The 18,080-nt window shown below is 31.5% G+C and overlaps 1 protein-coding gene across 1 annotated transcript; it reads right to left on the bottom strand.

Moving 5' to 3' along the window:
• On the bottom strand, nucleotides 1-18,079 carry LOC134724755 (tetraspanin-33-like). Its single transcript, XM_063587977.1, has 9 exons — nucleotides 17,913-18,079; nucleotides 16,261-16,446; nucleotides 13,650-13,724; nucleotides 11,836-11,931; nucleotides 11,326-11,457; nucleotides 10,000-10,044; nucleotides 4,040-4,150; nucleotides 3,211-3,319; nucleotides 1-1,953 (listed from the first exon to the last, which is right to left on the bottom strand). The coding sequence occupies exons 1-8, from the start codon at nucleotides 18,045-18,047 to the stop codon at nucleotides 3,218-3,220; spliced, it is 882 nt and encodes a 293-aa protein (XP_063444047.1). The 5' UTR covers nucleotides 18,048-18,079; the 3' UTR covers nucleotides 1-1,953; nucleotides 3,211-3,217.
• Nucleotide 18,080: the final 1 nt, after the last annotated feature.

The following is an 18,080-nucleotide window of genomic DNA, read 5'->3' as shown; positions in this document are numbered from 1 at the left end:
TCAACTCCTACAATTAACAAATATGTAAACTCGGAAGCCTTACGGACAATTAACCAATCAGTTGACGGCAAGTCGATAGTTAGAAGCTTGGCTTGAAAACTCCTTATGGTTTAAGAATTACACAATAGTATCTGCTTGCAGTATATATGATATGGACAAGGACAATAACTCTGTCAAAAATCTGTCATATAATATGGACAAGGGCAATAACTCTGTCAAAAATGTGTCATATAATATGGACAAGGACAATAACTCTGTCAAAAATGTGTCATATAATATGGACAAGGGCAATAACCCTGACAAAAATGGGTCACACAGAACAACATGCACAATCAACTTGAAACTTTTTGAAACAACAACATAAACAAACCATAACAATAAATATGCAGGTACAACAAATACTGTTTGAACACCTGTTATAATTTGAATGGAAGGCAATCTTAAAAGATGAACACAATAAAAGCTAAATACACTGACACAATTTGCATAAACAATTACTTGTATTAGATCTTAAAATTTCTAGAATAAGCTTACAGTTACCCTTTCAATTTACTTTAAAGTAATTTCTGATGATAAAAGGTTGAATTTACATTTTTGGGGTCAAACTATGAGGGGAGTAGGACCTTTATCAGGACTCCCGGATCGAGTGTTTTTAAGCTCAAGATTTCAGGATATATCCATTTGGAATTTTGGGGTTGGTGGGATTTAAATTTTTTTAATTCGTGACCTCAGGATTTTGGGATCAGGACCCTCCTACCTCCCCCCTAAACTATTCTTAAGGTTCCTTTTTTTATTTTCTTGATTGATCTTCTGTATACAAAGGACTATTTGTTTCAAGTAGGATAAAGGATACTGCGAATTCTGACTTTATTGTATGTACCATCTACACAATGCATGCTGAAGTCAGATTTCAGAAAATGCTGATTACAAATATTGCTGTCAAAATTAAAAATGGCATTTTTTTGGCTGTACCTTATTTCACAATCATAAAAGGAGAACTAAAGTTTCAGAACTTATAGTATTTCAAATTTTAACAAAAACAATCTTCAAGAGAACCTTAACAAGCAAGACATTGGGTCTATATCAAGGCAATGTCTTTTGAAGGCACTAAATCTAGCTGCCAAAAACTACAGATTGTAAAAATACATATATTTTCAATGAGTAAAAAGGGAGGTAATTAAAAATTGTTTATAACAGTTACTATTTTAAACATATTGCACTATTTTTATGTATGATATCAAATGCAGGATATGACACCTGACAAATACATTGAATAAGTGGTATATCTGTTTCATATATTTTACAACGCATAAAAGTTAAGTGATGGCAAATCATATTGTGACCAAACTGATTTTTAACTGACTTTAAAGTGTTAAAAACACTTACAAATATTCAATAAAGGTGAAATTAACCAAACATATGAGATAAAGCTATAGGTATGAAATCATTTATAACTATATGAATGGGTTTGCACTAAGGCAAGAAGTCTGTGATTCCTAGACTTATTTCTAGACTCATCATTTTAAAACTGAATAATCCAAAGATGAATCAGAGAGTGTAAAATGTTGTATCAACTGAGCACGTATAATCATTTAAAGAAAAAAAGAAAAAAAGAATCTAAATTTGATGTCATCTTCTTGCTCTATTTTGTCATGGAGACTTAAATAATAATTTCATCTTCTCACCGTAGGAATCACCATGGCTAAAAATGATATGTCCCTGGAGTTTTTTTTTTAATTTGAATGAGATTTTTTTTCGGTTCAGGGGGAAAACTCACTCATGTTTCAAATCTAAAGCAAAAGACCTAACATTGAATTATTGACCTATTCCACTGATTTCTGTTGCACAGAAAAAAAATTGTCTTTAAATCTTTGGAACAAAATATGAGGTATGTATTCAAACCATGTTTTGGGACTTTTGTATGCTGTTAGAGGTGTAATAATCTGTGAAAATCTGAAAAAAAAGTGAAATACATTTAAAACATGATTTAATATTAATGACCACTAGGCCTTTGAAAGTTTTTTACATTTCAAACTCTTCTTTAAAATAACACCCTTCCAGTTACTTGTAACTTTATATAAAATAGTGTTGAAAGATATGTATTTTTCAAAGACTTGCAACCTTTACAATTGATATTCTAAGATAAAAGTGAAAGCAATATTGTTAACTTCAAAATAGTAAAAAATAAATAAGAATAAGTTATTGTATAAACCTTTCAAACCCTATCTGTTTTCAGTGACATGTATATTAAAAAAAAATTAACATGTATAATACATCAATAAAAGAAATTGCATAAAATATAAATAACCTTGTGCTCACAGTCCTCACTGATTATAGTGATTTAAAAAGCCTGATTGCTGCTGTGATTTTTTATGCCCCATTTATGGGCATTATGTTTTCTGGTCTGTGTGTCCTTCCGTCCATTCGTCCCGTCTGTTCCTTCCGCTTCAGGTTAAAGTTTTTGGTCGAGGTAGTTTTTGATGAAATTGAAGTCCAATCAATTTGAAACTTAGTAAAGATGTTCCCTATGATATGATCTTTCTAATTTAATGCCAAAGAAGAGATTTTGTCGCATTTTCATGGTCCACTGAACATAGAAAATGATAGTGCAGATGGGGCATCCATGTACTTGGGACACATTCTTGTTTGTACATGTATCAAGGGTGTTACTAAACAGAAATCCACATATTGATGTTCTAAGAATACCCCAATTTACAATTAAAAGTCTTGGATTACAGGAAATACGTGTCTGAAAGATTCTTAAAGTGCTAGCATTTAACAGATCATCACTGAGCTGCTGACCAAACATGAAGTAGTATTTATGTTGCGTTCTTCTTGAATATACTTTGGATTCATATATTTTCGTGGGTACCAATTTTCATGGATTAAGAAAAACTTGCATATTCGTGGATATTTAATTTCATGGTTTTGCTGAAGTCTGCATACAAACCTATAGAAAAATTATCATTCGTTGAATATTTGATTTCGTGGTTTAACTGTGCCCACGAAATTCACGAAAATTGGTATCCAAAGAATAATAATGAATCCACAGTATGCTGAATATTAGGACAGGCAAATATATAGATGAATTCAAGAAGGCCTTAACCCCTAGAATCACTTAATTTGGATTGGTGATGCCAGTAGAAAAGTGTTATTTAGTCCTACACTTCTCCCTCCTTGGTATCTTATTTTAAATAGCCTTTACTTTACCTTAAATTTAAAGCTTATTTTCATAATCTGAAGCAAGTTCCACAGTATACCAGCACTGGTATTCTCTGATTTTTCTTAGTACAAGGTAAGCCCAAATTATACCAGCTACCTAAAATTATACATAAAATAAAAATAGAAAACACATGATGTGTCATCTATTAAACTTTTTTTTTCTTTCTCTACATATGGATTCATTTATTTATCAATTGATAGTCACTGTATAATGAACTTTAAAGTACTGATAGTAAAACAACTTTATAAAATATGTCATTGATCTATCACAAGTAGTTCAGAGTTCCTATCAAACTAACTTAAGGAAGCTGACTTGTCATATTTTGGAACTTTCGTCAGATTTTCGGAATCCTCTGTTTTTATCCATTGGAATGTATAACCAAATTTTGCCCGGTGACCCCCATTTTTCTTTTTATAATTCTTTTACATGTATAGTTTTAAGCAGTCTGTTGAAGTCTTTTAAAATTTTAATTACTTTTTAATAGTTTTTGAGGACTTTAACTTGTCAATGATAATGCTAAGAAAAGTCAAGAGAGAATATTTTCAATGGCTAATATATCGAAAACAAGCACAGCAACCTATATATTTTTTTTGCTCTATGGATTCCTTTATTAATCCCCTATCAATGTAAACTAGTCTTTTAAAAAGTTAATTACTTTGAAACTGAGAAGTGAAATCCCTTTAGCAAAAAACTTAACAACTTTTGACGCCACCAATAAAACCACCTGATAAAACAACACTTGCCACTTCCGAGACTTTCAATGCAGACAAGACAAAAAAAAGAGGAAAATAAGCATGAATAATTTGTGGTACTAACCTGTGGTAATGCCAGGCCCAAAGTGGTTGCACCAATCAGATCCATCCTATCACTCAACCAATCAACAAAGGCATAAAAACAACCATTCTTAATTGTCATGGATGGAGGTACCTAAATAAAATAACTGTAAGGTTAAGAAGGTTTTGTGGCACATGAACAATGGGAAACTTCTTACATTTATCTGTAAATTTTTTTAGTATCGACAAAAAAGGTTTACAGAAGTTTGTCTTAATACATTGTACAGTACCGTGATAATTGTATTTATTGCGAACCCAATTGAACCTTTCTATAGATTCACCTGCAAGTTACCTGTCCATTTAAACTTTTGTAAGTTCTATTGTCCCATCTAACAAATACAACAGGTATTGTTCTCTGTTTAGTTTATTCACTCAGACCTTTAAATTTCTTCTAAGAGAAATCTATCACTCATTGATTAATCTACCTGAGTAAAAAATGTATCTGCTAAATTGATAGAAATAACACTTTTACTATGTATAATCAAAGCGCGAAAGCGTTGTAAAGGCAGTTAATTACAGGTTGTGTGTATTTCTAGTCCAGTTATATCATTATCTTCCATAGAACAGAGGTGGTTTGTAGAATTTAAGATTTAGAGTTCTTTTGTTTCTAGTTCACCTATATCTATAGTCTACTGTTTACAGTATATTTTTTGTGCCTCGCCATGAAATGCATTTTTAGCCATGGCCTTGTCAGTTTGCTTTAAATTTATGAGTTTGACTGTCCCTTTGGTGTCTTTCGTCCCTCTTTTTTAGACATAAAAGAACTTTTCCTTTTCATTATAAATAGACTATTTTTAATTATTGATTGTATACGCATATTCTATGACTCCCATAAAAAATAGTTCACAAAGATTGACTAGTCTCTGTACTGTGTGTATAGCAAGAACATCAAGTAAAATGTAACATAATGGTAAATGTACATAGTAACATGTCAACTTTTTTGATGACCATACCTGCCAACTGTCAGTATTTGCAGAGTATTTCCCCCATCGAGCTCCAGGCTCCCAAATGGAAATTTTGTAAGAGCAATTTTGTCGACTATTTAAAGAAAACAATTAATTCAACAATGGCTATAAGCGTGTTAATGCAGGAAGAAGCCAAAAACCACATTAGAATATATTTGAAGGGAATCCATGACAATCGCCCCATTAGCAAATAGCCCCACTTTTTCACTAACTCGCCCCACTTTAAAAAAAACTGCCCCAACCTGGATTACCAAATCGCCCCACTTGTGAACTGTGATAAATCCTGTTAATATTACTCCTGCCAACTCGCCCCACCTAATAGAAAACGATAATATCTAGATAAATATATTATTAACCAGGAAGAATTTAGTAATGCCAACTCGCCCCACTTATGTAAAAAGATGTTATACCGTTGTATATAAGTTAAATTCTGTTAATATTACTCCTGCCAACTGGTCCCACCTAATGGAAATCGGTGAAATCTAAGATAAATATATTTTTAACCAGGATGAATTTAGTAATGCCAACTCGCCCCACGTATGGAAAAAGATGTTATCCCATTGAATATAAGTTAATTCCTTATATTGCCTTATGATACAATTAACAGGTTTTTTTTCAATTGTTATGCAAATAACTAAGCTTCAAAACTTACATTTATTCTTCAACAATCAGGTTTTTTTTAGAATTATAATTTCAGTATATATCAATAATAGTAATTAAATTAATTTTCGGTTTGTTTGTATTCTGTGTAGATTAGTTTTCATTAAAGTGGTGCGAGTTTTTATTTTTAATTATTTATAAATATATTAATCTAAAAATTACCGTTTTTTTATAAGTAGGGCGAGTTGGCAGGAGTAATATTAAACAGGGTTCTCGCTAAGGCAAGTCCATGAGTCCTGGACTCATCAAAATCTGTCTGGATCACCATTTTCAAAACTGGTGAGTCTACAAATACATCAATATTGAAATATTTTGTATAAACTGAACACAGTTACCATGACTCACCGTGGCCAAAAATGACGAGTCCCTGGACTCGCCTTCATAAATCCTTAGCAAGAACCCTGATTTAACATGATTTAACCAATTTCACATGTGGGGCAAGTTGGCAGGAGTAATATTTAACATTATTTAACCAATTTCACATGTGGGACGATTTGATAAATCAGTTTTTGGTGTTTTTTTAAAAAGTGGGGCGATTAGCCAGTGGGGCGACTTGTCCTGCTTCCATTTGAAGGCCCCCTTGAAGGTTTTGTATGACTATATGAACCATCTTTCACGTAAAACCCCCATGTGCATTTTGAAAAGTTGGCAGATATGTTTCTAACTCCAGGCAAAATCTACCGGTATGAATGAAAAAGAAGTTTTCAATTAAGGCTCTGTGGCCGTAACAGCTGTCTCATTAGCATTTTAAACCACTTCCCATATTTGCAATTAAAACAATAGAAGCAAATTATTCAACGCAAAAACAAAACTTACTTGTAAATATGAAATTCTCTTTACGGTATTAGTTTTTCTCATTGTTTGAGATTGTACAGTAGTACCTGTAACTGCTTATACCTATTTCTTATTCACTTTTGCTTGATAAACTCACTAAATATCATATACATTGTACCATATGTATTTTTATATGCATTCCAATAACATGAACAATTGTAATTTAATTCTATATACCAAAGCAAAATGAACTGCACCACTTTCATTCACTAGTATGCATCTTTCGGCAAAATACAAGTTCTTAGATGACACAATTAATATAATATATATTTATTGATAAACAAATAAAATTTAGTATACAACTCTTTAACAGGTATAAAAAAATTACAGCTGTGTCATAAATTGTGAAATCTGTGCTGAAAACATAGACATTGATGGTATTTGAGTAATTCCATATGTGAAGCTCAACATTAGCTCGTCAGTTGGTGGTGGACAGTTATAGTTCCTTTCTGCAGGCTAGGATGAATGACTTTCCAGGAAACCAATTTCACAAATCAAAACTTTCCTCTAGATTTCTCCTACAATAATCATCCAGTTTAGTTCTTTTGTTTTAATTGGACACCATCCTGATTTTTAATTTTGCAAACCATTCAGTCTCTTGCTTGCAAATGGTGCATGAAAATAGGATGGGTATGGCAGTAGACAAGTCTCTTTAAAGTGGGTTTGTGCCCTGAAAAAAAGTTTTATAACTTAAGTTTAATTGAAACTTGTGCAACACATATACCTAAATAACTATATAACATAGAAGAGAGCATCAAAACTTGTGCAACACATATACCTAAATAACTATATAACATAGAAGAGAGCATCATTCGTGTCAATGTTTTGTTCCTGTTTACATTGTCATTGATATTTTTTCAGAAAGCCTGAGGCATAGCTCATGAATTCCTGTCATTAGACATTACATCCTAAATTAACATAATTACTGCTAGAATAATTATCTGTATGATATACGTACACTATCATTGTACAGCCCAAGTCTTCAGTATATATAATTAATTCATTCATTCACTCCTGTGTTCAGTCGTTCAAAAATATTTAAACATCAACAAATGAACTTTAATAAGGACAAGAAAACACTAGAAAAGATACGTACGCAGCAGATAGTAATCATCAAAAATCTGATGGATAACTGGATACCATAACAGAAGAAGTACATACAACCCGTGTTTAAGTGTATTTGAAAGAGAAATAAATCTGGTTAAACGATGTAAAAAGGAGAAATATACCTGGTTAAACGATGTATAAAGGAGGAAAAAATTGTAGATATTGCATTACGATGCGTTCTACCTAATAGCACGTGGATATGTTTACATATTTAGACTTGACCCAGTATGACCCGTACCTTGTAGGTCACCGCCGTCGTTTAACTGTTTAAACACTTGACTACAGTCGTGTATAAGCTAGACAATAAAAAGCTTAAGCCTGTACTATTTGTGTGAAGTAAATGTGTTTGTTCTGTACATTTAAATTGTTTTACCTGATAACAAGGACGTATATCTATCCGTTTCCTTCTCAATTCACTTTGTCAAATACTTCGAGCTTCTTCAAAACATACGTATTACTGCCCCGGAAGTGAAAAAAATATGAGAAATCCTCGTAAAATAATGCTATTTTCTATTTTGTTGAATCCATTTTGTTATATTATTATACAAAGATAAAAAAAAAGTTACGATTAATTATGAATTTGCATATCATTATACGGAACGTGTATGGACTATTTTTTAAGTCGGTCATTTTGACGGGAAATCATGTACACATACACACGTAGATTGGCTGGTACCCGATTGTAATGTTACACATCAAATATATCAAATAGCTAATACTCGGAACGTAGTACAGGGAACCAGGATAATAAGTAGACAACATACATAACTAATACCGAAATTGAAAACGCTTTACGGTTTCTCGTTCATAAACCGAATTCCGCTTTGAATTATAGAAGATGCAATATTAATCATGTTCAGTCGACTTTTCATTGTTATATCAACGTCTGAACTAATTAAAGAATCTTTATATGTCAGATAACACTTGAAATTGACCCGACCTCTTTCCTCACGGAATATACAAATAATGATAGTTTGTAGTCAGGTTGACTGCTTATAATGCAAAATACACACTAATAGCAAGTTCTACAAAACGAACAATACACACTGATCGTTTCTTTAGTCCCCAATGTAAATGAAAGAAACAAAAACCATATCATACCATAAAAAGAAGAGGAGAATTTCGAACATTTCCGGATCTATTTCTGGCCAAAAGACCCCCAGCAAAGATTGAGTATGAAAAGATGAACCTCATGACTTAAAAGTCAGGCCTTAAAGCACTGCCTTTAAAAAACTGTGTATGAGTTTGAATGTATTATATTAACAATCTGTTGAATGTATCAACATTATTCCTATTTCTAAAAAAAAAATTGTTATAAAACCCCTAAAAATGTTGATGTTTATATATTAAGGCCTTCTTAAAAGTATTCTATAACTTAACAAAAACTGAAAGATGCAAATTTTCATAAGAACAATACTTTTTTTTTTTTAAACAAACTTTTTATGATTAAATTATTAAGTATTTTGAACAGATTGAAAAAAGTATTATAAATGTTTAATAAACACGAAATCACAGGCATTTTTTTTATGTGAAACATGTAATTTCTATCAATTTAGCAGATAAACTTTTTACTCTGGTAGATTAATCAATGAGTGATAGATTTCTCTTAGAAGAAATTTAAAGGTCCTGGTGAATAAACTATACAGAGAACAATACCTGTTGTATTTGTTCAATGGGACAATAGAACTGCCAAAAGTTTAAATGGACAGGTAACTTGCAGGTGAATCTATAGAAAGGTTCAATTGGGTTCGCTATAACAAATATGAAATTAATAAAAAGAAAAAATCACAGCTTAGAATTCTCTTTTTTAAGGTGGTACCTAACACTACAGGGAGATAACTCTGTAAAATCAGCTTATTGTTTTAATTACGTTGTGTTGTTAAGGGAATATTAAGCTTCTCAGTGATCAAAATCAGTGTTTGTCAAACTGCTATATAACCAGTGCAATTTTTCTGATGAAATGGTTGGTTCAAATTTTTTGAAATTTTTAAATTTTTGTCAAAGGGTCAATGTTAATACTTTGTCAAAATTTTAAGAAAATTAAACGAGCCAAATTAATTTTAGCTAAAGTGTTGGGTACCACCTTAATCAAGAATCTAACCCTTTTATCCTTGGACAAAACAGCTGACTGGGAATCTGCATGAATAAAAAAAATAACCTCTTTAAATTTGGTGTTGTTATGTACATAATACATTCTATTAGTTGGCCATCATATAATTCTTTAATATTCAGTTCAATTTAAAAATACATTTCATTTGCATTCTTTATCAAAAGTCAATACAGTTGGTTTTTTTTTAAATTATGAAAAGGTCATTTTCTTTGGTCCTTTGAACAATTTCTATGAAGGTCATAATTGTTAAATTGCTATCATAAATACCTCTGACACTTTATTACTGGTACAGTTTATGGCACTTTGTGGAACCTACAAAAATATAATATTGTCTTATTAACTATTCAAAGGGAGGTAATGCAACTGTAAAATGAAATGTAGTGCTACATATTCTTCATAACATTAAATATATCCTATATCCCACCTACAACTTTTTTATATCCCAAATGTAGAAAACAGAAATATGTACCGATTATCAGGTTATCTGCATGTTGATATCATAAAATATCAGCTGCGAGACATAATATGAAGCTTTTTGTCGAGTGAGCATAGCCAACGAGATCAAAAAGCCTTCATATAATGTCAAGCAGCTGATATTTTATGATATCAACATGCAGATAACCTGATAATCGATTTATCAAGTTATATTTGCGTGTTCCAGAAGTGTTTTCTTTGTTTCACCAGCACACAAAAGATGACTTGATAAGTTTGGGTCAAAGTTATTAACGTCGGTTCAAACATTATGACATCGCTGATATGTCCGGGTTAAAGTTATTAAGGCCGGGTCAACGTATTTGACGTCACAAAGACATGATACAGAATAATATTAAGAGCTGAACAGAGTGATATAGACAGTGGGACGACCGATAAATACTGCTATCCTATAAATAAAGATATGACAATGCTGACAAAACTATGCTGTTCAAATTAAAACAGCCATTTAATAAAGTAATAGTAGGTGCTTTGTGTCTATTGTTATAATGTTATTTTTTTTGCTTCATAAATGTACCTATCAATGAAGTTAAATAATTTGCAACAAATTCATAAGTTTGTTTTTAAGTTTATGGGCGGGGTTGTGTGCCCACAAACATGTTTAACACTGTCACATTCTTTATGTTCATGTCACAAGTTTGAATCCAGTAATTCCATGTTTTTTGTTGGTTCATGTTTGTCATATTTGTATTTGTAAATTGTACTGTAACAAATTAAGCATCAGTTTTCCTGTTTGAATTGTTACAGCTGACAATACTATAAGGGGTTTTCTCATTATTGAAGGTCTAACCACAGCTTAGTATTGCTCCTCGTTTGCATTCTGGAGGACAATTGTGTCAATCTTTGACAACCATACCACATCTCCTCATTTTTATAAACAATCTCAGAAGTCATACTTATTTGATAACCAAAAATGATCAAATAGTCGAGATATTGGGACCAAAAAATTTTATTGATAAAAAAAATGTATACTTAAAAGTTTAAAGACATCAAGAGTCAAAACAAATTCTCAAAACTCAAAAGTAATAAATAGTTATATTTATCTACTGTATGCAAAGAGTAGACCCCATCTAAAATCATAATAAATCTCCTAATTCTTACATTTGGCATAGAACAACAAGACTGTGGGAATATACACTGGTTATTGCACGGATTTCCATAAGGACATCTCTCTCTGCAAGCATCTGCATACTCTACATAATCATGCCATGAACTAATCCCACAGCAAGAATACTAAAAAATAATATTTTTACAATATTTAAATTCTTTAAAATGCAAATCAGGTTCAACCTTTTCTTTGCTTTAGTAAGGTCAAATACAATAATATGTTTCATGTTTCCTGACCAACCTTAGTTTTTAGCCCCTATTCTAATCTTTTTATAAATGATTATGAAGTTATTATATGTGTCTTGTGAATATAAAATGCCAGCTTATCTGAGTTTTTAAAATACCTTTTTTACTACATCAGAAACTAGGTTGAATTACCATAAAACAAATGTTATACATGTTTCCTTTGATTGTATATCTATGAAAAAAATCAGTCCCTGTATGTCAATTTTACCAAATAATCAGTCATAAATTCCGACCCCCTTTTTCTTTTAATTTTCTTACCTTATTTTGTACCGAGTCCATAGTACTTCTAAGGTCTGGATTTCTGTTGAAGTCATTTAAGGCTAATGCTAATTTAGAGCTTATCAAATCTGATATCTATAAATATAATAGAAAAAAAGATAGACAAATATTAATATTTGTTCAAGCAGGCCTCGACAATAAGGCTTGTCCGATTATCCGGTACCAGAGGGAAAAAAGGTTGGACAAGTAAATGCTGTATCAAGCTTGTCCATCAGGACAAGTACAATTTTTCTGCAGAAAATAAATTTAATCCAACTTTGATGAAAAAAGTTATTTATTATAAACAAAAAACCAGAAAACAAATATTAATTTGACATGTTTCTGTATTCTCCAGTTTAATCAAATGCAAAGCTTTTCCTTCAACATGTTTACTTGCAATCGATAATTTTCACCGGTTCTTTGTCAGGTACTTTTTAACAGGTAAAAGGTATACTATTCTCCAACGAAACCAGTCTTACTGATCCCAATCAATGATGCGCTTTGTAGATTAGGTAACTTTACAGGACAGTTGTCACCTCCAAAGATTCAGCTCCAAGTTTAATAGACAGTTTGGCACCGTAGGAGACATATTTAGTAGACATGATTGATAGAAAGTTTGACAAGACAGGAGACATTTCAAACAAAGACAAATCAGTACCTCATTTTGCTACCTTATTCTGTTTCTTATAAAAAATACCATACAGTAATTTTTTCACAATTTTTTTGTTTTTGTTTACCATAAAATTTACAAAATCATATTTGATCATAAGTAGAAAAAAAAACAATACTTGCAATATGGTGACCTATAGTTCTTAATTTCTGTGTCATTTGGTCTCTTGCAGAGAGTTGTCTCATTGACAATCAGTCTGTATGATGGCTTATCTTCTTCTTTTTATTGATTGCATTTGAATAAACTTTTTCAACTTAAAAAACAAAACAGAATACAAATCCAATGAGTGAACAGGCCTATCACATGGTGCCTAATGTTTAGAGTTTGGTGAGACTAGCATTGATGAAAGCTAGAACCTTATTCCTGTGTCATGACTAGTTCTGCAGCTGTACTTGACTCATATTTTTGAAAAGTTTTTCAAAAGAAATACATCAAATTCTGTTATATTGTTTAAATTCGTTTTGCTCCTTTAATCAACTAAAAATGTAAAAAAGTTATTTGTAATAGAATTTTTTTGGACAAGTAATAATTTCATTCAGACAAGTTAATTTTGGTATGTACTTGTCCTACAGGACAAGTTGAACAAAAAGTTATTGTAGAGGCCTGTCAAGGTTCAGAGTAAGACAGACTTAATTTCATTCAGACAAGTTAATTTTGGTATGTACTTGTCCTACAGGACAAGTTGAACAAAAAGTTATTGTAGAGGCCTGTCAAGGTTCAGAGTAAGACAGACTTTACTTTTTTACTTATACCATAGAATTTCCTGGGTGCAATTAATTTTTAATTATTTCAAAGGGCGAAAAAAATGGAAAAGAAAAATTTGTTTTTGGTAATTCTAATGCAGATGGGGTTCAAATTCAGAGATTCCTATGATAAGGAAAAAGTTGAAAAAGTGGAAAAATTGAAGATTTTTTAGAAATAAAGCATGCTGTCTTTCCGAACTTATACATAAGGCAGTTAGTTTTCTCGCTTGAATTGTTTTACATTGTCTTATCAGGGCCTTTTGTAGCTGACTATATGTGGTATGGGCTTTGCGTACGGTGACCTATAATTGTTAATGTTTGTGTCATTTTGGTCTTTTGTGGATAGTTGTCTCATTGGCAATCATACCACATCTTCTTTTTTATATTATAGTATTACTCACTTCTATTCCATTGACATATATTAAGATGGCAGTAGCTATCTGTGCAAGGAAAGTAGCAACTGAGAGAACCAGGAACTAAAATAAAAACAAGCCAATGCTTACAGTCATGTGGAATGTATATTACTTATTGATATGACAAATAATTTGATTCAAGTTTCTTTTTAAGTTTTTCATTGACTTTGGGAAATTTTAAGCAGAGGACTGACATAAATTTGAATATAGAATATATAAAGGCTGTATACATATGGTAACCTATAATTGCTAACTTTCTAAGTCTATTTTTTAAGAACTTAACTAACCAACATTTTCTTCACATTTACAGACCTACCAATAGACTTGCTACAATTCCCTTTTTTTTTCTTTCTTACTACATTTTGTAATTTATATGTTTACTGATAAGTGCCAGTGGTCTACTGATTGCCATTGGAAAAAGGGACTTGTTTAATAACATTTTCTCCTGCAGATGTCAGTATAATGGTAATCAGCAAGTTATAGCATTGTAAAAGGGGCAACATTGAAAAATTTTTTAGGAAGGGACATGAAGCAAGTCTAACCTACCAACCATTGGAGCAACAAAGAAAGAGATCAAGATCCACTAAAGGTGGGGTTAAGGTTCATTAGCACTGCTGTTTGACTTTTAGTCACCTAGGGTATTGTCAACTTAGAGGTTGTTGCTTCAGTATTGACATTATTAAAGACAAACTTTACTCAAATTCTCAATCAATAAATTAAGAATTATTATGAAAGAAAGGTTATGTCTCCCTCAGGCAAATGAACTTTTCTATAGGTCCCTTTTGTGGCTCTGTACTTATGCATTATGTCATTGTGTTATTGTGCTACAGTAAATTTGAGTATTTTTGTCTTTAATTTTTGCTAGTGTGCTTGGTCTGTGTGCTGTTTTTAATTCTTGGTTGCATGTTTGTTTGTTTTTTTGGTGATTAAGATGTAACTCAATTTTTACTGCTGTTATAAGTGTACCCCTAATTTCAACATTTTTGCCCGATGTGTCTGTTTGTTTCGTTTGCTGATAGTTGTAATTGTGATGGAATTTGATGCAACTGTTCTACAAGTGAGAGGTTTAGCTACAAAACCATGTTCAATCTACCATCTTCTACATGAGAAAATGCCTGTACCAAGTCAGGAATATGACAGTTGTTATCCATTAGTTTGATGTGTTTGAGCTTTTGATTTTGCCATTTGATTAGGGAGGGATTTTCAGTTCTGTATTTTTGTGTTTTACTTTCTTCTTTTTTTTATCTTTGTGTGATTTGGTTTTCTCTCTCTTTGAAGCTTTGAGATTTGCTGAAAAGTGCTTCAGACATGTCAGATGCACAAAATCAATCAAGTCTTATTTTTATTGATGATTGATTTGTTGGTGTTGTCAGATTGCTGACTCATCAGTCTTTTACAAACATCGGTTTATAATTCAAAGTATCTGTCAAGTATGTTTACTTAAAGACTGATAACATACCTACACAATCAGATCTTATCTTAGAAAATATATTTGCTAATATGTACAATGTTCATTCAAGTCCAACCTTTTTGGCCAGTTTTACATTATTGATAGCATGTGCTTCTAATTAGGCTGTGGTCACCTACCCAGTACATGTATATGTACTTTTAATTAGACTGGGGCCACCTACTCTGTACATGTAAATTCCACAGGTTAAAATAATTCTACAAGTTTTATCTTTTTAAATAGATTACATGTATTACTAAATAAGTTACCCGATTTGAAAAATTAAACAATCCGATGTCAACTTTATCGGTTAATCAGACAACGACTGACAAATCCACTAAAAAACCTTAACATCTGAGGGTCCATTCTGTAGTCACAGGGTGTCATATGATAGGTAATGACATCATAACTGTCTTCAAATGTGGTGTAAAACTGATCTGATTTTGGACATAATAATAAGGCCATCTATAACTGAGAGGCTGGATTTCTTTAGTCCTTTTTAGCATCCCAATTTTTCTAATCTTTATTAGGTTTTTTCATATCTCTCTATTCTTAATTGTTTTTGCCTATTTTTCACTTTTTTTTTTGTTGATTTTTGTTGATTTGTTTTTATTTGTTTTTTCTGTATTCTTTAATTTGTTTGCCCTAAATATTCTGCTCATTTGTTCATTCCTTGATATTCTGTTAATCCCATCTGAACCCTCAAAACTTGCGGGACATATCTTCCTTCATGCCATAATGTAGGATGATACTGATGATTAATGTCCAGAAATATTTATCAGGATGGGAACATGTTAATCACTTGTTAATATGATATGATTATAAACCCTGATTTGTACAAGAGCCACATTTTGAACCAGTTTTTACAATGTGCTAGTTAACAAGGTGACAGTCCAAGTGACCTACCTGGACACCCCATCTTTGACCCTAATGTCTTATGGTCAATATTTTATATTGGGTTGCTATCTCATGAACTTATAAGCAATATTTATATATATTGAACAAATAGCTATGTGGTATGGGCTTTGCTCATTGTTGAAGGATGTACGGTAACCTACATGTATAGTGGTTCATTTCTGTGTCATTTTGGTCTCTTGTGGAAAGTTGTTAATTGGCAATCATACCACATCTTCTTTTCTTATGTTAACTTACCAGTTTGAGTAGGGAGATATTTTCTTCAACTGTTCCGACCAATCCACAGAGACCATTTATAGATATGAACAGTCCAATGAATATCAAAATGGCTACTGGTAATGACAATGACTTCTCTAGGCCTGTGTATTCTCTCCTTTCCACCTCAACATAAATACCAATTCCTAGCAACGCAAGCCCAATCACCTGAAATTATATAAAAAACATTTTATAAGGTTGTTCATTGAATTTTTTATCCTCAAAAAGGTAAGATTTTCTTTGGAATTTCTTTTTCAGATATCAGGATTTTTGCTCTGCAATCTGTTTGAATGTAATTTGTAAATGTATGTAATATGGTTGTCACATGTGATACAGGATCTGCCTGCACTCTCAGATTACTTAAAATCACCTGATTTAAGAAAAAAATAGCTCACTCTTAACAAAGCTTAAGCTTTCTGTGTAGATTTTTGTAGACATGGTAGACTGTTGTTTGTCTCTTTTATTTTTTGCTGAGGTGTTTAAGATTTTTCTTTTTATTATGAATGATATATATAGGTTTCTTCAGTCTCTTTTTCATGTATATATTATATCAATTTGGCAGGAATTTATTGATGTTTTAAATGTTCTAACAACATGTACAATCAAAATTTATATTAACTCATTGATTTATATTGAAGTTTATACATGTAAATAAAAGTTACATGCACATATGTCAATAATGTGTTCCTCTTAAGTCAAGTAAGTCAAGTAAGTACACCTTTCAGTGAACAAATGTTGAACAAATTTTGAGATTTTATTTTACTGTTAAGAGATTTCACCACCTTATCAAGAAACAAAAAAAGACATTTAGGCAGCTGAAAAGTTTATATACATATGTATTTAAAACATGTCTAATCACTCTAATGCAACTAAATATTCAGCCTATGGAAAATGTTTTTTGTGTGAACACAGTTTGTTGTAGTGATTTATTGCCAGTGAAGGCTGGTCTGTAGATTACACCCTATAACACCCTCTTCTAGTAGTAGGCATGTGTCAATTTTGGAACATGTACATGTCTGGCATTAATATATATATATTTTTGATATTTATAAGTATTGTCTCATGAATTATTAAATAAAATCAAAGCCTTTATACTTTCCAAGCCTTCATACCCTTAGTATACATTGTACATTAATCTTTCATAAAGATAAATTTGATTTTAAACTAAAAAACAGATATCTATGTGTATAGCTATTATCATTTTATCACTAAGTTATCTTGAACTTTAATCTTTGGTCATCTAATCTGAATAATGTTTGAACAAAATCTAATACTCAAATGATATGTACAACTTGATACATGCAAATCTGTATCAATAATATAGAACTTAAAATGAAATCAAAGAAAATAGTTCTATGAACCCTAGGTCAAGCATCTGAAATATATATTAGTATCATAGCCAGGCTTAGGTTCAAGATTATCTACAATCTTGTAATTTTAGCATGCTTACTTAGCTTAAAATACCAGATTATTAAACATCAATAACAATAAACAAAGAGTACCAATTCTAGCAACTTAAAAGTCACTCCATAAAAAACCAAAGTTTAATGTAAACAAATGAATATTCTCTTAAATGCAAAATTTGCATTGCAAATATTGCAATATTTTCGACCAGGTTTTAAATCTAGACTAACCAGGTAGCAAAGTGTATACAGAAATAAGCAAAGTTTATGACAGCTATACGAAGTTCTTGCACACAGTGGCTGTCGTTTGCTTTTTATGTTTTTATATCTATGTTTTCCTTGCGACCTTGTTGTGTGGTCCGCCATGCTTATCGGTCATGTGACGACTTTGTACGTCGT

This window comes from Mytilus trossulus, chromosome 7, assembly GCF_036588685.1.
Source record: "Mytilus trossulus isolate FHL-02 chromosome 7, PNRI_Mtr1.1.1.hap1, whole genome shotgun sequence".
In the NCBI taxonomy this organism is placed as follows: domain Eukaryota; kingdom Metazoa; phylum Mollusca; class Bivalvia; order Mytilida; family Mytilidae; genus Mytilus; species Mytilus trossulus.
Note: the sequence above shows the minus strand (reverse complement) of the source record. Positions and strands in the feature narration are given on the sequence as shown.